General features: G+C 40.4%; 1 protein-coding gene across 1 annotated transcript in view; it reads left to right on the top strand.

The window, feature by feature from the left end:
* SECISBP2L (SECIS binding protein 2 like) overlaps positions 1–20,901 on the top strand; it is a 43,902-nt gene that overhangs the window by 8,783 nt on the left and 14,218 nt on the right. Inside the window, exons 2-11 of the mRNA XM_072148258.1 lie at positions 2,209–2,387; positions 4,206–4,530; positions 6,709–6,847; positions 7,470–7,699; positions 7,899–7,923; positions 8,072–8,187; positions 8,673–8,807; positions 9,310–9,390; positions 9,673–9,840; positions 15,856–15,997. Of these exons, the coding sequence (XP_072004359.1) occupies positions 2,209–2,387; positions 4,206–4,530; positions 6,709–6,847; positions 7,470–7,699; positions 7,899–7,923; positions 8,072–8,187; positions 8,673–8,807; positions 9,310–9,390; positions 9,673–9,840; positions 15,856–15,997 (1,540 nt within the window). The remainder of the gene's footprint in view (positions 1–2,208; positions 2,388–4,205; positions 4,531–6,708; positions 6,848–7,469; positions 7,700–7,898; positions 7,924–8,071; positions 8,188–8,672; positions 8,808–9,309; positions 9,391–9,672; positions 9,841–15,855; positions 15,998–20,901) is intronic.

Raw genomic sequence — 20,901 nt, 5'->3', positions numbered from 1 at the left:
TGTTTATTCACGGATCTGTCCCCGGATGAAAATGTCCTGTAGCTGCTAAAGAAACGAGCATGATCTCTATGTGTATTGTGGAAGGGTAAAGACTTTGCATATGGTTTATTATGTTACAGAAAAGTATGTTAACTGAGGCATAAAGATTATATAAGGATTATAAGGGCTACTTTTGGGATGGATATAAAGAAAGTTTGTTACATTTTTCATATTGATTATCCTGATGGCCCATCCTTACGATGGGTTATTTGGATCAGATCATTGGGCTCAGCTCTGTGAATGGGTTATGACAATGTAGGATTTTCATTCCTTACCCAAAAAGTACAAAAAACAACAGCGGAAGAGGACGGCGCCTCGCGTGATAACGTCAGGGTAGGTCAGTATTGATAGAGGTGAGAAGGTGGGTGCTCACCTGATGACCACTTGTTAGTAAGCGGTATAAATAAATCCAATCGGAGGGAAAGAAGGTCCTTAATTGTAAACCAAGGTTACTGCAGCAACTCTTACGCTCTTCCAAAGAACCGGTAACCAAAGGCACCGTAACGTAAATGATACAGGATTGCGCAAAAGGGGAGGGAGAGCCAACAGAGTGCGCTTGTAACCGGAAACACAATCAAATCTCCAAATGTGATGGAATTCACACTATTTATTGACATAACATAAAAGTCCAGTGGTTACGCGTTTCGGGGAGACCCCTTCGTCAGACCAATACTGGTAAAATAATAATAATAAGAATAATAATAATAAGTAATAAATAGAAATAATAAAATATAATATATACAGATTGAATGTATGAATACATAAATATATGTATTCATACATTCAATCTGTATATATTATATTTTATTATTTCTATTTATTACTTATTATTATTATTCTTATTATTATTATTTTACCAGTATTGGTCTGACGAAGGGGTCTCCCCGAAACGCGTAACCACTGGACTTTTATGTTATGTCAATAAATAGTGTGAATTCCATCACATTTGGAGATTTGATTGTGTTTCCGGTTACAAGCGCACTCTGTTGGCTCTCCCTCCCCTTTTGCGCAATCCTGTATCATTTACCCAAAAAGTGGCTGCATCGTCGCCTCCACTTCAAGCAGATGATTATTGTGGTGAATGGGGCCTATTCCCCACAATGTGATATTGGGGTGTTAAAGGGGTTTTCCCGATCCTTTTTTTTCTTTTTAGAGAGACAAGGGATCTTGACAACCCCCTTACTTACCAGTAGGTGAGATTTATCATACGCCGGCGCTTGTGTTCAGTCATATGATTGAGCCCCCCCACCACAGCAGATGCATCATAAGGCTCAGACCTCGGCTGGCGGACAAAACTATGCCCGGTCTGATCTGGCTTCGTTTTGAGTAATAACCTACGAACATGAATGTTCACATATTTTTAGAAAGATCGCATGCATGGAGCAAGAATGGCTATAAATCTCCCCTATGGTGCTTGCTGCCAATATCAAGCATTTTTAAATGCTGTTCAAACGCAGTGTGTGAGCGAGGCCATAGTGAGAAGCACAGCTCCATTCCCTGTAGTGGCCCGGCCACGTTACTGCAGCTTATCTCGCATGCACTTAAATGGGAACTGAGCTGCAATGATGCAACTCTTCCACCAAATTCTCCAACGGGAATTGGCAAAGACCTCTACCCAAACAAGTCATGAACCCAAAGCAAATGCCAGAATTTGTACCCACTATTCATGTTCATCATTTACAAGTTAGTGGTGCCTTTAAGTTATAATAACAGCGAAACTAACCCGGACAGCAGAGCTATTTTTGCTTTCATAAATAATGGAAGGGAAACTTGCAAACATGAATTGGATGATATGGATTGGAATGGATGGTAAATTTCATAACTGAATGATCTGGTACCACTAGCGCAGGTGTGAACTTGTCCTAACACTCCAGTATATTCCGCTAAATCTAGATCATTTACTTTGTTTTACTATTAGAAAAAATCTTCTAACTCGGATGTTAATAGAATGCCCATAGTAGGTAGAAGTAATTGGGTAGCCTCCTCCTCACCGTATGTGACTTGTATTTATTAGACATATATGGCATATCTACAGTGTATGAAAAAACATCTCATGTAAGTGTGGGGGACCCTTCTGCCTCTCTTGCCATTAGAAAGTGGAGAGGCCTCATCCTCCTTTCCTATGTGATAAATCAGAATACTGACTACATTTTTCTTTTTCCCCCCAAGAATGGAAAGCTGTCTGCTGAGGTGGAGCCGTTCGTTCCTCAGAAGAAGGGGAATGAGGCCATCACAATCCCGATGGCTCTTCCTGGTGAAGGTGGAAATGTTGGTGGACTGGAGCCCACTCCTATTCCTAGCTATCTTATAACCTGCTACCCCTTTGTACAGGAAAACCAATCTAATAGGTAAGTTTCCTGCCCTGAGATTTTTTTTTTATGCAAATCCTTTCCGACAGTTCAAAGTTATGGGTACGTACTATAAATAGAAGCTATAACTCTCTGGTGTATGTCACCTGAAGTACTGTATCTCTAAAGTGAACTTTGCTTTCAGCTCTGTGTAAATATTATACTGCTATACAGTTAAGATTTGGTAATGTTTACTTAGTCATGGTAACGTTAGTCTCCAGCACTTATAATGCTGTTCTTTTACTGTCTACTTTTAATGTCATTTGATGCTATGTGAATGCAAAACATATATATATATATATATATATATATATATATATGACATAATATGAGGAAGTGCTTCTTAATGTTTATCCCTAAAAGGGACACCTGTCATGAGGACATTGCATGGGAGACTTTGCCTCTACCCCTGAAGTATGTGAGCCACAGGTAGAGAACCTACAACCAAAGGGCAGTAAATATTGTTACTGCTTAAACAGGAGTTGTGGTTATGATTCAGTCAAGCAATTCCACTTCTTAGTTAAAGTGATATTCCCACGAAGACAAGATTCTTAAATATACTCAGGATAACAAAATAAGACCTTCTCTAATTCATTGTTATTAACAAAAATACAGCATTTCATAGATGTAATGTAGCCCCCACCCTTGCATTCCAGGACCAGCTCACACAGTGACTTCCTGCCAGCGCATGTGAGGATAGTAAAGCTACCGACAGATTAGGTCCTTACCCAGGGGAGGCGCAACAGACTATACCAGTGAAAAAAAGCATCACATAATCAAAGACATGATAGTTAACCCCTTAACACATTATGATATACATGCAGTCACAATGTCATTGGGAATGTATGAAAAGGGCTAGTCAGCCGAGCCCTCTTCACATAAGGTGGGTGTTGGATTCATTATGCAGCCAACACCCACCACTGACACCTGCGATCAAGGCCAGCACTGATTGCAGATGTTAACCGTTTACCTGCCTGCCAGGTATTCCCAGTGGTGAACCATGTAACCGAAAATAGCACCCAAATGTCCAAAATGGCACATTTTCGCCTTTTTCTACACATAATTTTTTTTTTATAAAAAGTGATCAAAAGATAATACAGTCCTCAAAATGGTATCAACAAAAACCTCATCATGTCCTACACAGGTTCTAAAACCAAAACATGTGCAATAAAAAATATCTGTTTAAAAAAAAAATAAAAATTGAAAGTAACAATACATGTGTGATGACTATGAGATGAATTTGCTCACAATACTTTTTTCCATAATAAAAGGTAGCTGAATGTACGCTCCACATTGTCCATGGATACCCTTTTGTTTTGCTGAATGTTTAAAAACAAGACCCACAATACAAAATAATATATAATATTTTTACCACTTTCCGTTTTTTTACACCCACATTGTTTCAGCCTTCCTACCCCTAATATTATAACGGGCCAGGAAGTGCAGTTTATATCACATCTGTAGTAAAAGGGATACTGTGTTTAGGCTCCATTCACCTTGGAAGATGGGCACCATTTCAGATATAGTGAGTTAGTGATAGTTAATTTTCATTTTCACTTTTGGGGGGATTAACCCCCTACACTTTTCTGTCATTGCGAAAAGCACATCCAATGTCACAAATGATGATTTTATATAAAACAATGCAATCAGCTGACAAATTAGCTGTATATATTTATACAATTACTTTTACTTTTCCAGGTTTTCCACATTTGGTATCAGTTTTGTATCGCGCATAAAATTGTAGTTTGAAATGTATAAAATGTTCAAAAATTTTAAGTATATTTCAGGCAATTCATTGTCCTGCTTTCATTGTTTTAGGCAGCTTCCCCTGTACATTAATGATATAAGATGGCAGCAGTCCAGCTCCAATCCTCCAGGACCTTACCTTGCTTATCCTATTGTACCAGCTCAACCTCCTGTGTCCACAGAGTACATGTACTACCAGCTAATGCCAGCGCCATGTGCACAAGTCATGGGCTTCTACCATCCTTTTCCCACTTCCTACACATCTCCTCTACAAGCCACCAATGCTATCAATACAGTTTCTATTGATTGCAATGACCGCACCAATCCACAATCTCAACTTAATGCGTTACCCAGCCAGAGGAACAGAAGCATCACCAGACCACCTACTGTACACAAGGTGGGTATAATAAAATCTTTCTTCATAGAAATAATGAAACCACATTTCATTATTATAAGGTCTGCATCCTCAGACAGAAAAACTGGAGTTTGGTCTGCTGGTTTTCTTATTTTAGGACTCCATTCAGCCAGCGTGACCAGCGTACACCGAGAACTGCATCAGTTTTCTCTATCATAACAGATGTCTGCAAAGCTAAAAAAATTCCCTACATAATGGTGGTTGGGAGGTGCTGTGCTCCCTAGGAAGACTTGATATTCCTGATGGGAGGGCTTCAGCCGGCACCACGGGGTCAGAAAACATACGTTTTCTCTTCCTGGACAGCTGGAAGCTGCTTACCCTGCCTGTGATTGCTGTCATGTAAGCCGATAGCTGTGTGGGAGTCTGTTTTTTGTGCCATTTCCTTATTGCTGGTGTAAACATTTCCTGGATCTATATTGTTCTGATGCTTCACTTGTGGTTACTAGCATGAACATAACATGAAGCTACAGCGTGTCCAGCACTCTTCAGCCAGTTCGAAGCTGGACCCTAAACTCCATTAGAAATCTTCCTGCAAACTTAAACTGAAAATGATTTCACCTGGTTGCTATTGCGAGTGAAGTTTTTGTCATGTGCTTATCAACCTGGACATAGTTCTTTAGTTATTTTTATTGCATAGATGACTATAAAATTGCTTGCTGCTCTAGTCTTTCTTACTACGGCCTTATGCACATGAACGTATGTACGGGTAGCATACAGCTCCATTCATTTCAATGGGAAATACGGCCATTTATTTCAATGGTCGTTGGTGTACTGTATCTTGCATATCCTATTTTCTCACATATTTCTGTACCGTATGCCCCATAGAGGTCTATGGGAGCATTTAAAAAACGTGTTGCATATGCTGTTCACCGTATGCTGTTGTATATACGTGCAGTATCCAACGGAGACCAGAACCAGTGGGAGATACTTTCTATCAGTCATCCATCATCTGCACGCCCACTGTATTTTATATGGATATGGTGCCTTACCTGCTCATAATGGTGAAACATGTGCTGTATTTGTGGCCAAAATACAGCTGTATACACAGAATAGGAAAAAACATACGGTTGTGTGCATGAGGCCTAAGGTGTGGGGACATATACCTAGCAGCAAGATATGGCTATGGCGACCCGGCGGCGGTAGGGTGCCACAAACAGGGAAAAAATAGAGCATGCTTTATCCCTGTGTTTATGGCAGTGCAGAACTGTTTCCTATGTGCTCACCCTTTCTCTTCTCTAGTCCGTAGTCGGGCGAGCATAAGTGTGTTAAAACACACTTATGTTAACAATGTTAAAACACGAGATTTGCCGAATAGAATGGCAATAATGTAAATATAATTAGGCAAATCTATTCAAAACAGCCTTTGCATTGTATTTTAAAAGCGCAGTTTAAACACCACATGTGAACGCAGCCTAAGAACCCATGCACACAAATGTTTCGGGCGGCTGTATTCCTAACTGTTTGACCAGCAGCTAGCATATGGCTGCCATAGAAATGGACTGTGCACAGCACAGTACAGTGAACACAATGGGGGAGATTTATTAATCTGTGTACTACACAATACTGTCATAGTTTTCACTAAAAAACTGTCTGCACCACATTTATAAAGGGTTTTGGACAGTTTTCTGCTGACCCGACAGAATTGTGTCCTAATTTTCTAGCGTAATGTAAGCCAAATAATAGGAGGTGCAAAGTAAAACTAGACAGTCTTCTACTGCACCAGATTTATCATTTCTATGAATCCGGTGCAGAATAAAACTGTCTAATCCTGCACTGTCTAACCATAGGACACTTTTTATGAATCTGCCCCAATGTGTGCTCTATCTTTTTCTGCACGTGTGTTGCACCTGCACAGTTCCCTATGGCGAGGGGAGGGGTGGGCATCCCTCACGCCCTCCCTTCTTCAGCACAACATAGGGTGCACCCAGGTCCCGGCACAGGTGAGCACATGTCTGTGTGAAAGGGGCCTAAGATTTGACAGCGTGTTCTCATCCTTCTATGTGTGTAGTATTTTTGATGCTTGTTTGTAAGCCACAGTGTTGTGCAAATATTTTATAATGTGGACATTAAACAGCGCGCACAGCATGCAGTCCTAGTTGTTTTCCTGTAATAAATAATTTAATAAAATCTAACATTCCTCAAACTATTTTCTATTTAAAGCAACCCCAGCAACTAATACCACAGATAAAATGCAAAAGACCTTCTATGAAAAGTGTGGCAGTCCAGAAGGAAACCTGTGCAGCAGGCCCAGATGCTCGCTCCAAAATTGTTCTGTTGGTGGATGCTTGTCAGCAAACAGGTAATTTTCATTTTTTGTGTATAAAGATTAAATTTTAATATTATAACACAATCATATTCCACAGCTTTGTACAGATCATGGGTACATAAATAAATAAAAAAGACATCATAGAGTAATGACATCAGATTAAACAATCGGAACGAAGTCCTTGTTCGCAGGAGCTTACAGTCTGAGGGTGCAATCGGATGTGGCGCCTGCACATATGGGGCCTTTGTTTAGAAAGGGGGGGGGAGCACAGAAGGAGACAGTGCTTGTATAGCCCTGCCATTCTTAAAAGGGATAAAATCAATGGATAATGCTAAATGAACCAGTCACCGGTAGCTTTCGAAATCAAGGTGCATCAGTCTGCACAGTAAGCTGTCTAATGATATCAGGTGATGAGAGATTACTTAGACAACAGAAGAAAGAAGTGGAGGATAAGATAAATGAAAGTCAAACTTACATGGGGTTAGGGACAAGTAACTAGCCGTTAGTAATCTATGTTATTTTAGAACTAGTTTGGTAGTTGGGTATTAGCCTGATAGTTTGAGGTAGTGCATTCCAGAGAATAATAAAGTGTGTGATATAATATGTTGGATTCTTAACATGAAAACTATAAATGCTCCTTTTCCATTTATTTCAGATTTTCCAAATGAAATAGCCAGTAAATCACTCTGTGAAAGCATGGGTTCATCTCCCTGGAAAACTAAAGCAAGGCGAAGGCGATCCTCTCACCCAGCCGCAGAGTCATCCAGTGAACAGGGCGCAAGTGAAGCGGATATTGACAGCGACAGTGGATATTGCAGTCCAAAGCACTGCCAAGCAGCTGCTATGTGTTCAAGGCACACAGACTGTACAGCCCCTACTGTCAATGTAGGTTTTATTAAAAAAATTCTAAAATATTTTTACTATATCTTCCTTTTCTTTTAATGGCTGCAGCTGTTTCCTTCCTATGTTGCTGGGATTTCTTATTTAGTGTAAATCTGCACTGCAACAAGACTCACTAAATCACGTAACTAATTGCCATTTGTTTCTCTAAGTATTCCCTAATTATTTTATGGGTTTTTTCCAGGTTGCAGATCCAGCTGTATGTACAGGTAATACTATAATTTTACTACTATACAGATTTAGATTTTTCTTTCTTGACAGCTTTGGACATGTTTGTTACACAGCATTTCCTTATGATAATGTATGGGCTAAACTGAATATAGGAAGGATATTTAACAATTCTGTCTCTTTTCAAAGCTGGAGGAACCTGGGCCAATGTAGCTTCCCAGGCTACTCAGAAAAGACCTTGGAATGAAAAAAATCAAGCTTTCTCAAGAGGCGGAAGACAGGCTGAAATACGTAATAATAATCAGGTAATATGATCATAGTTTATACCATAAGCCTTATTTCATGCTCCGTATAAGGTTTTTTTTTTTTTTTCAAAGCTATGAAAATTAATCCTCAATAATGTATTGCACAATCCAAAGAATTCTTGAAGAATTGGTATAGAATCAGTGCAAAATAATACAAAATCTTTTTTTTTTTTAATTGTGGAATAATAAGGAGAAGATTGTTAAAGTGAACACAGCCAAACAACAGAACATTAAATGTACAAGTTACAGAAATGTTTAGCAATACTCTTTTTTTTGGATTATTGGTTAAGAGTTTGAAGGGTTCTTTTTTGCCAAGAAGTCTGAGCAGCTGCAACCAACTATATTTTGCAACCCCCAACCAGTGAAGTGCCCTGCAGGTTGTGGCTTTCTTGGCAAAGTCATCAATGAATTGTTTTTTTTTCTTTTGAGTAGGAAATAGATCATCACAATATTCCTTTTTTTATTTTCATATGTTGTTACTATAGCTTGGATACCGGATGAGAGGGCAGAGCACTTCATCTGAAAGAAGACAAAATATCCAGAGAATGCAGGATAGTAAACCTGGCACCACAGCACAAATAAGCAGATCTGATCAAAGCCACGAGCAGCTGTATTTTGAGGTACAGTGTATAGTTTTATCCATCTTGTCCTTATGGTTTTAACAGGTTTAAAAGGGAACCTGTCGGCTCCTCTTCCTTTACTTTGAAAAAAAACCTCCTCCCAGTCAGGTGGGGTTTTTTTTTTCAAAGTGAAGAGAAAAAAACACGCACAGCTGGCAGGGAGCCAAGTAAGGTTTAATATGTCATCATTTGTTCCACAAATGACAGAATTTTGATGAAAACAGTTTGGAGATCTGCTATTAATTGTCTGGGGGTATGGGGGAGGCTAAAAAAGGGACCCTGGTGACATGTTTCCTTTAAGAATAGAGAGCCAATGCCAAATCTTTACACTAGATCCAGCTGTTTCACTCACTGTGCAGCACCTTTAAATACAAACAATCTGTAACGGGGTAAATTATCTTGTATCTAGACTAAGTATAAGACTAGGTATAGTCTTATGATTTCATCTGTACTGTATATCTGGACAATATCCTTTTGATATTTTACATGTGTTTCCTTGCAGGATGAAGATGAGTTTCCAGAATTAAACAGCAGCTCTGGGAGTTCTAGAAATGAAACACAACCAAAGATGGCAGCTAAAGTGGTAGGTAGACGTTAAGCATTAAGCGGTTGTCTTATAATGCAGTTCATGTGGCATAATTTTATAACCCCCCTCCCACCATTTTTGTGGGCCGGTTGTCATGAATAGGATTAAATAAACCGAGACTAAGAGCTTTTAGTCATACCATAAGATTTTTAAAAATTATCTAAAGTTATTTTGTCTGAATATTTGTATGTAGGTAATTTTGTATTCTTTACTACTAAATAGTTAGTTTATCCAGATAAAGCCACTTTAATTATTCACCCTCCTTTTTTTTTCCCTCAGTTGGATGATTTACCTGAAAATTCCCCAATTAATATTGTTCAGACGCCGATCCCCATTACAACTTCCGTACCAAAACGTGCAAAAAGTCAAAAGAAAAAAGCTCTCGCTGCTGCTTTGGCAACTGCCCAGGAATATTCTGAAATAAGCATGGAACAGAAGAAACTCCAGGTCTGTCGTTCCTCTATCAATTGAAGGGCTCATCTACTTGACTTTCTTACAAATTAGTCCTCAAAATCTATGGGCATCCACTTTTCCTAGGAGTGCCGTATAGTCTTTACTTTAGAACAACAGATACATAATTAAACTTCAGAGTTGATCTGTAGTTTAGTTATTATGTTAGTAATAATGTGCCATTTGTGTTTTGAACCAGTACATACAATGCAAACTAATATTGGATTACGGGGGCGTGGCCGAGCTGAGTATGTGAGCGGTCGCACGTTGCCTGAGCTCCTGCACTGCATCCTGAATTTATCCTGTGATCACCCGATATTTGCTCTGACTGGGATCGAAACACACTGGGAACACCCGGAAAGCTTATTGCCCGAATCTATCCTGCCTGCAATGGTCACCAAGGCGGACAAGGGGAGAAGCAAAGCCGGAGGTAAAGCGGAGACGGGCGGCCTACGCACGTCATCTGCCACCTCCGTGAATAAATCGCTGCGCAAGACCCCGAAAGTCCTGGATGTGGCGGCGCGGTTGGAGCAATTCGCCCGCACTACCCACTCACCGGATCCTACTGTCCGTGGGAAGGGGAGAGACGGCCTGCAGGCTAGGGAAGATGGAAGCCCGCGTGGGCAAGATGGCGCCGACCTAGGTGAGGAGGCACGAGGTGAGCCGACACCAGACACTCAGCAGGAAACACTGCAGACGGATAGTGAGGCTGAGGAGGAAGAACCGACTCTGTCTGATGTCTTTAAAGCAGTCATGCAGTGTAATGGGGCTCTGAATACATTAACTGACCATATGGGCTATGTAAAATCAGACATCTCTATAATAAGACACGATTTGCAATCTGTGAGAGAGAGAGTGTCAGCAGCAGAAGAAAGAGTGGGGGTGGTGGAAGATCTTATACCCCCTATTACCAGAGAAGTTAAGAGGACATCTGGTCAAGTGGCAGCATTAATGGCGAAAGCGGATGATTTTGAAAATAGGCTACGCCGCAATAATATCCGTATAGTCGGTGTGCCTGAAAGGGTAGAGGGCAAAAATCCGGATGATTTTTTCGAGGCCTGGATACTTGAGACATTTGGCAAAGAGGCCCTTACGCCTTTATTCGCTGTGGAGAGAGCTCACAGAGTACCATCTCGTCCCTTGCCACCAGGGGGCCCCCCAAGACCGGTGTTGGTGAAGATCCTTCATTTTAAGGACAGAGATCGGATTCTACGATTGGCGAGAGACAAGCAGCAACTGAGCATTGGAGGGGGTAAAGTGGCATTATTCCCAGATTTCTCCAGCGAAGTTCAGCGGAAAAGAGCTCAGTTCCAGAATGTGAAAAGAAGGCTTCGGGAGCTGGAGCTATCATATGCTATGTTCTACCCAGCGAGGCTACGGGTGGTGGCCATGGATACTACCCATTTTTTTGAAACCGCAGCAGATGCTACAGCCTGGCTGGACATCCACGAGAGAGAGCTGAGGGCTAGAAGGGCCCCATCCCCATAATGGAGTGAGACGCCTATCCTGGTGGACTGGTTCTGGTTTGTGGACACTATCAGATAATATGATGAATACTATGCCATGTTATGCAGTGTTTTCTCCCATTTGTTATTATAGATATGCGGGTTATCTTATATAATGCTATTACAATGCAGGAGCAGAGGCTGGTAATAGCGAGTTTAATTCAATTTCAATTTTTCTGAAGTGTTAAGCGCTATAAAGCAGTGTTTTGTTTATACTTTAGTGCTACTCAGCACACAGGTGTTTATGGGTTTTTACCCCAGGGATTTAAAAAGAGTAGGGTGGGGTGGGAGGGGTGGGTGGTATGGGATGGTGGGAGGGAACCCCCCTGATAAATGGCGTGCTGGGAAATTATGTCTCATTGTAGTTGTCTGGGATATTATCATTATGGCCTTTTCTTATAGTTGGGATCGGTGTTTAGTGGATTTGACTTATCGTTCGGATGGCGAGGTTACTTAATGTACACTCGTGGAATGTACGAGGGTTAGGAGAGGCGAATAAAAGGTATGCTGTTATGAGAGCCCTAAAAGCTATTCCTGACTCCATTATATGCCTACAAGAGACCCATATGACCGCTGAAACGGTGCATCTCCTCAATAGATCCTGGATTGGGATGGCATATCATTCGTATTTTACGACCAGCTCTAGGGGGGTAAGCGTGCTTATCCATAAAAATGTACCATTTAAATGCTCTAGAACCCTAATTGACTCAGAAGGGCGATTTGTGTGCCTAGCGGGTACAATCTATCAGACAGATATATGTATAGCAGCAATTTATGTTCCCCCTCCGTATAATGCAGGGATTATTAAAACCGTTTTATCATTTGTAATGACTGATCCGACTGTACCAATTCTTCTGATAGGGGACTACAACTGTTGGTTACAGGCACACCTCGATAAGTTTCACACGGGGACAATACCCACAGATAGCCCCCCTACGGCGCTGGCACGCTTATTGGGAGAAGTGCAAATGATGGATGTTTGGAGGGTCCGTAATCCACAGGACAAGAGATACTCGTGTTTCTCTGCCTCATATATGTCGCTTTCCCGTATAGATCTGGCTATAGGGAATGATAGGTTAATGCGATTAGTCACCCAGGTCTCTTATGGCACACGAACATTATCAGACCATGCCCCAATTCAGCTTAGCCTTAATATAGGAGTCCCTGAACACCGCCAAAGACCCATGTGGAGCTTGAACCCCTATTGGCTTCCAATTCTAAATAATGTCCCAGAGATTGTAGCAGAAATGGAGGAATTTTATGTGGATAATACACCCAGGGAAGGGAGTGCTAGCATCTGGGATGCAGCTAAATCGCATCTTAGAGGTTTGTACCATAAACATATCTCGAGAGTTAAAAAGCGCAGCTCTAATCTCACGAATGCGTTAAATAAGAGAGTAGATATCACTGAAAGGGAATATGTGGAGAGGCCATCGGAGGCTAACAGGGAACAGTGGCTGGAGGCACAAAAGCTCCTTACTGAGCATTTACTTCAGCAGGCGGCTAATAAACGCTTCTTTTTAAAACAACACTACTTTATTGAGGGGGAAAGTGCAGGTCATTTGTTGGCCACAATTGTTAATGCTCAAAATGGGGTAGCGCATGTCCCCTCTTTGAAATCTGATACTGGCGCCCTGATGGTAGATGCAGTGGAAATTGTAGAAGAATTTCGGAGCTTTTATAGTGATCTCTATACTTCTAGATTGTCTAAAGATAGGCTACAAATAAGAGCATACCTAGATAAGATTCAACTACCTAGAATAACAGTGGAACATAGAGAGGCACTGGACCAGCCGATATCAGGGGAGGAATTAGAGGAGGCATTGGACTCCTTCCAAAATAATAAAGCACCAGGATTAGATGGCCTACCAACAGAAGTCTTTAAAGAATTGAGAAAGGTGGCTATCCCAAAATTGCTAGAAGTCTATCAGGCAGCATTTGAGACAGGGAAGTTACCAGATTCCATGAGGGAAGCAGTGATCGTAGTTATACCCAAGCCAGGAAAGGATACCCAACTGACTGAATCTTATAGGCCTATTTCTTTACTGACAGTTGACATCAAGATCCTGGCCAAAATTATGGCTCGACGTTTGATGACTGTTATAGATGGGTTAATCCATCGTGATCAATCTGGCTTCATGCCCAATCGCTCCACGGCGATTAATTTACGCAGGCTTTTCCTTAACATTCAGTCAGAGTCGGATAATGTGGGGGGCCGGGCGGTGCTCTCACTCGATGCTGCGAAAGCCTTCGATAGCGTCGAGTGGGAGTACCTGTGGGCGGTCCTAGAAAAAGCAGGATTGGGTCCTAACTTTAGGAAATGGGTGCAGCTTTTATATAATAGTCCCAAAGCAAGGGTGAGGGCTAATGGGATATTGTCCACACCCTTTGATTTAACCAGGGGGACAAGGCAGGGGTGCCCATTGTCACCCTTACTTTTCGCCTTGGCAATAGAGCCACTGGCACAAATGCTGAGGGACAGTCAGTTGATTACAGGGCTCAGATATAACTTGCATACGGAAAAAGTAGCTCTATATGCAGACGATCTGCTTCTTTTCCTGGGTGACACAGGAGTATCGTTAGTGAGTGCTATTGATATTATAGGGCAGTTTGGAGACTTTTCTGGACTCCGGATAAATTGGAACAAGTCGGTACTATTACCTATTGATCCCCTCGCAGAGGACTCCGCGGTAGCTAGCACCCCCATTCAGGTAGTTAATACATTTAAGTATCTTGGTATTCAGATTTCAGCTAGGGTTCAGGACTACTTACAGCTCAATCTAACCCCTCTAATTGCGAGATTCGCTGCTAAAATTACAACATGGTGCAAGCTCCCACTCTCGGTAATTGGTAGAGTCAACTTGACTAAGATGATACTGATGCCCCAATTGTTGTATATTATACACAATACTCCTATATGGATTCCCCTTCGATTCTTCCATAAACTTCAGTCCCTGTTTAGAGAGTTAATCTGGAAAAAAGGGGTAGCAAGGATTAAATACGAGACGTTACAGAGGTCTAAAGAGGCAGGAGGTTTAGCAGCCCCAAACCCCTGGATTTATTTTTTGGCCTCCCAACTACAACATCTGAGAGGTTGGGGAGTGGAGGAGGGAGGAGGGGCGGTGGCTACGCTAGTTGGTGAAATGACATCCCACAGGCCATTGTTGGCAGCCATCGAAGCTGGGTTCCCGGGACGGGGAAGAGCTCAGAACCCCACTCTGACACTTTTGGTAAGGGTCTGGGGGAAAATTAAGCAGTTGTTGGAAGTTGATGGCTGCACCCCTTTCACCCCTATTTGGAAGAACCCAAGATTACCGGAGTTTTTTAGGCTGGAGGGCTTCACTCCCTGGGAGCAGGCGGGTGTGAAATTTGTCCATCAACTGCATTCGGAGGGTACATTTAAGGCCTTCTCTGACTTGCAGGAGCAGTTCCAGTTGCCACATAGCCAGTTTTACAAATTTTTGCAGATACGTCATGCGTGGGATACACAAGTGACCACAACAAAACTTACCACTGGCACTGCTCCTGTAATCACAATAACAGCTGCTAAGGGGGAAACCTCTGGTGTGATATCTTTATTGTATAATCATCTGCTGGAAGCTTATCTAAAGAATTTTCCTCTTAATCTAAAGCAAAAATGGGAGGGGGACTTAGGCCCCATCTCAGATGACCAATGGGAGGGAATTTTATCATCTGTTCCTCAGGTGTCCACCTCTGAAGCCATGAGGATCTCGCATCTCTACCTTATTCACAGGGTGTATAGAACCCCTGCCTTTCTATACCGCATTGGAATTAGGCAGGATAACACTTGTCCTAGATGTGCCCAGGGTCCAGCTGATCATATGCACATGTTTTGGGGTTGCGCATTCCTGGGTCGCTTCTGGAGTAGGGTGCTTACATATCTGGAAAATATATTTCAGTTGCCCATTCCCAAGAATCCGCTACAATGTATCCTGGGATTTGTTGAGGACTTACCGGGCAATGAGAGTCTCAAACTAGCGCTCAAAAGATCGCTTTACCAGGCTAGGAAGCTGATTGCTCAGAAATGGTTGAGCCCAGACCCACCTACCTTGAAAGAATACAAAGATAAAATGATTAGGCTTATCCAAATGGAAAAAGGGGTTTATCTTAAGAGGAAAGCTATTAAAAAATACGAGAAGATCTGGGGCGTGTGGCCGGGTGCTATGTCATGATATGGTGGCTCTACGCAAGGGAATTATTAAATTGTGCCTTGATATCTGAACACTGAATAGAAGATGCTTATTGATAACCAGACCTCTTTCTTTATGTAAAGAGATTGTTATGTGCACCATTGTATATTGTGTTTGTGAGACCACATATGCAATCAGGAGGGGAGGGGGGCTGTTGGGGGGTGGGGGGTTGGGGGGGTGTTATTTTAATGTATGTTACAAAAATGAAAAATGTTCAATAAAAAATGTATTTGATCAAAAAAAAAAATATTGGATTACATTAGCTCACATGTTGTAACATGCGGATTTATTTACAGGAAGCCTTATCTAAAGCATCTGGTAAGAAAAGCAAGACTCCAGTACAGCTAGACCTTGGAGACATGCTGGCAGAACTGGAGAGGCAGCAACAAGCAATGAAAGCTCGGCAGATTACCAACACCAGACCTTTATCATACACAGGTATATTGTCTTCCATTTAGCATCCCTGGCTGCAACATTTCAGCTAACTCCGTGTAGCCATTTTCAATCCACAGTGCGTTAGCTGAAACGCACTTAAACTACCAACGCCACCTACGGTAGCGCAGAAAAATGCCCATATCCGGACAAAAAAAAAATAAAACGTCACTTTTAATGATAATGAGGATAAAAAGTGGTAGTGTAATAACTGTTGACTACTTCACTTGAGAAACTTCACATTAAAAATACAGGTGCCTATGGCTCTTAGGTGATCTATAGAAGGCTGAAACGCTGCACCCTCCACCAGGAGTGAATACATTTTCTGACTTCCGTTGAGTTCTGCTTCCCTGTGCTTAATATGTCTGGATATATTGAGTCTGGTCTACTGAAACTTGCACCCTACCTGAACTGTGCCGATCTACATTACATTTTTTTTTGTCCACATACCAGTAAAACAAAGAATAATAATTTATTATTTTTTGTGTAAATTCACACAGAAATATTTAAGCACTTAATATTATGTGCTTTACTGCTACTATGTAAGAATTTATTCACATGGCAACAAAATGATGGTAATTATTCCTTTTTTTATTATTTATCTTCTTTAAATAGGGTCTTTCATATATATTTTACCATTTTATAATATATTATATAAGCCCCAAAAATGTCACTTCCCCATAAAAACACTTAAGTATAAAAAACACAAATAAACAAAAAACCCCCGCCCACATATTTGGTATTGCCGCATCTGTAAAAATCTGTATAATAAAACAGAATCGTTACCGGACCAGCACGGTAAACGACGAAAAAAACCCTCAAAATACACAAAACTCCCACATATTTGGTATCCGTGACAATCCTAATAATAAAACGAGATGTTATTGGACCCACCAAGTGAACCCGTAAAGAAAAACAACCACAAAAAAAAGATAATTTTTAATTAATACCCTTTAAAAAATGCTCTAAAAATTGATTAAAAAAAAAGTTACACAATCTAAAAGAACACCGCTTCTTGCAAAAAAATAAGCCCTTAACCAGATTTTTCAGCCAAAAAAAAAAGTTATACATATGAAAAGACGTGATGGTAAAATTAACATTTTCGACAAATGACTTTTTATTCTGTAAAATTTGGAAAAGGTATATTCTTAGTAGTGGCGACCCATAGAATACAAATAATATACTATATTTATGGTTTGGTAAACAGCCAACCCCCCCCCCCCCCCCAAAAAAAAAAAAAAATCTTCCAAAAAATTGATTTTCATTTCCTCCACCAACAAAAAATTAATTAAATCTCACCAATTAGCTATAGATGCCCCAAAATTATGTAACAGAGAACAAAGTTCATTTCATCTGGCAAAAAAATAAGCCCCTATAGGTCTACATAAAAAAAAAAAAAAAAAGTTATAACCTGTACAATGTGACATAGCAAATCTGCTCTGGATGGCGCCTCCTTCACTTCTATGCCCGGCTGTGCGCCCGTACAGCAGTTTATCACCACATATAGGGTATTTGTGGATCCTTTTTTCATTTAACCCCTTAGCGCTCTGCGCCGTAGCTGTACTGCGCTGAGTCCCGCGAATAGCGCTCAGCGCAGTACAGCTACTGCGCAGAGACGATGCCGGTTCAGCGCTGTATAGCAGCCGAACCGGCATCGTTAGCCGCGGGATTTCAACGGTAATCTACCGTTGACATCCCCGGCTAACACCCGCGGTCGGAGTGGGCTCCGATCGCGGGTGTTTAACCCGTTAAATGCCGCGGTCAACGCGACCGCGGCATTTAACATGCCTTCTGGGGGTCTTTACCCCACGATCGGCCCCCCCGCACCGTTTTCGGGGGGGCCGATCGCTGTTTTGGCACCTCTGGGGTCCGATCGGGACCCCAGAGAAGCCTGGAGGGTTTACCTTTAAGATGGCGTCTGTGACGTCATCTTAAAGGCAAAGTGTCAGCCTATGCATCTGCATAGGCTGGCACTGATAATACCCTGCAATACATTAGTATTGCAGAGTATTATCAAGAACAAGCAATCAGATGTAAAAAAAAATGTTTTTCAATAAAAAATTACTTTATAAATCACTAAAAATGCCCATAAGCCCCAAAACATATAAAGAGACATATAACACTCAAAAAAGTCTAAATCATAACACAAACCCCACATATATAGTATCACCGCGTCCGTAACAATCCATAGAATAAAACTAAATAACTATTGAACCCATATGATGAACGCCGTAAAAAAAAAACGTTAAAAACCCGCCAAAAATTATGATTTTTACCTATTATATCCCACTAAAAATGCAATAAAAAGTGATCAACAAAACATATGTACTCCAGAATGATATTGTTGCAAAGAACAACATGTCCCGCAAAAAACAAGCCATCAACCAGCTCTGTAGCCAAAAACGTAACAATGTTATGCCACTTGGAAGACAGCGATGCAAAAATGATAGATTTTTCCCCACATTAGGGTTTTATTTGGCAAATTTAGTAAAACATAAGAAAAAATATTCATGTCTGGTATCCCCGTAATCGTATCGACCCATAGAATAAAGATAACAGGATTATTAGGCTATACGGTGAACACAAAAAAAAAAAAAGTAAAAAATCCAGTACAGAATTGATGCTTTTCTACTCATGACCTCAAAAAAAGTTCCAAAATTTTCAACAATAGGTGATACCAACCCCAAAATGGTAACACTGGAAAAAGCATCTTGTCCCGCAAAAAAAATGCCATCACATGGCCCAAATAACGGAAAAGCGAAAATGTTATAGCCCTCAAAAGGGGGCAACCAGAAAACTAAAATCCTGGCAGCTGCAGGGTGCTCCTTCCCTTCTGCGCCTTGCTGTGCCCCCATAACACAAGTAATGTCCACATGTGGGGGGTCGCTGCACTCAGGAGAAATTGTAGAACAAATTTTATGGTGAGTTTTCTCTTTTTATCTTTTGGAAATGTGTCAATTTTAGGACTAAATGAACGTATAACCGACAAAATTTGACCATTCTAAATTTCACCGCCATTTTGATTCAATTACTAGGAAGATCTCAAGGGGTTAACAATCTTTGTAAATGCTGTTTCTGATAGTTTGAGGGGTGCAGATTTGAAAATGGGTTGGTTATATAGGGGGTTTTGTTGTTAAATATGTAAAATTTGATTTCAAACAGTATTTATCCCCAAAATAGTCAATTCCGAAAATACGGAAAATCGCTATTCGATTTGTAGGCCGCGTGACGTCAAAATAAATTATCCAAACATTTCAAAAATTATGAAAATGTAAAGTAGACAAATGGGAAATGTTATTCTGCAAGTTATTTAGGTGGTAAATTTATCTGCCTGAAAACGCGGTGATTTTGAATTTCGAAAATGGCAAATTTTTCTAAAAATTCATCATTTTTTTCTTTTTTTTGTAAATAAACGCAAAACTTATCAGCCAAAATTTACCAGTAAAATGAAGTACAACATGTGGGGAAAAAACAATCTCAGAATCGCTTTGATAAGTAACAGTGTTCAAAAGTTATAACCATATAAAGAGACGCAGGTCAAATTTCAAAAAAAAGTTGCGAGCTTTAACCTGCAAACAGGCTGCGTCCTTAAGGGGTTAATCTATTTCAAATGTTTCATTTTCCATCCCAAATGAATGTATTGTCAAAAAATATTACAATTTGTAGACTGCACCTCCGTTTTGTTTTATCCCCTAAAAAAACCCTAAAGGGTTAAACACACTTCTTTAAAGTGCTTTTTCATACGTTGAGCGGCATAGTTTCCATAATGGGACCGTTTATTTACATTCCATTTATGCAATAATGATGCTTGGTATTTGTGCTTACATCTCATTTGCCTTTATGTTAACATGGCATTTTCATTACATTTGCGGTTGTGTGGCATTTGCGTGGACATGGCGCTTGCACAGAGGCACTTGTAATTACACAGTTTTTACTTTGTATTTACATTTACTTGGTGCTTGCGTTGTGTTTATGAAGCGTTTGTATTTATGTTGTGTTGGCGTACCATTTCCATTATGTTAATATTTAAGTGGCATTCTGTTTTATTATACAGATTTTTACGGATGCGGCAATACCAAATATGTGGGGCGGGGGTTTTTTGTGTATTTGTGTTTTTTATACTTAAGTGTTTTTATGGGGAAGTGACATTTTTGGGGCTTATATAATATATTATAAAATGGTAAAATATATATGAAAGACCCTCTTTAAAGAAGATAAATAATAAAAAAAGGAATAATTACCATCATTTTGTTGCCATGTGAATAAATTCTCACATAGTAGCAGTAAAGCACATAATATTAAGTGCTTAAATATTTCTGTGTGAATTTACACAAAAAATAAATTATTATTCTTTGTTTTTTGGGGTAATTTTCGAGTTTAGCTATTATTTAGGCCTCTCACAGTCCATTAAAAGTTGAGCAGGTCCATCTAAATACAGGCAGTCCCTGGGTTACGTACAAGATAGGGTCCGGAGGTTTGTGTTTAAGTTGAATTTGTATGTAAGTGGAAACTGTAAATTTTATAATTGTAGATCCAGACAAAAAAAATTTTGGCCCCAGTGACAATTGTAGTTTAAACATTTTTTTTGCTGTAATGGGACCAAGAATTATCAATAAAGCTTCATTACAGACACCTTACAGCTGATTATTGCAATCTGGGACTATAGTAAAGCATTCAGAAAGCTTCACCAGAGGTCAGAGGGGTCTGTCTGTAACTATGGGTTGTCTGTAAGTCCGGTGTCCTTAAGTAGGGGACTGCCTGTACAGGTTTCACTGATTTTTCTAAAAAATTTGAAAAATGGCACCCAAATTCTGAGCCTCATAACATTATAGTAAAATATGTTGAATCTTAAAATACCATGCCAACATAAAGCAGACATTTGGGAAATGTAAGTTATTTATTTATTTGGG

This window comes from Engystomops pustulosus, chromosome 4, assembly GCF_040894005.1.
Source record: "Engystomops pustulosus chromosome 4, aEngPut4.maternal, whole genome shotgun sequence".
Taxonomy (NCBI): Eukaryota; Metazoa; Chordata; class Amphibia; order Anura; family Leptodactylidae; genus Engystomops; species Engystomops pustulosus.
This window is presented reverse-complemented; position numbering and strand designations above follow the sequence as displayed.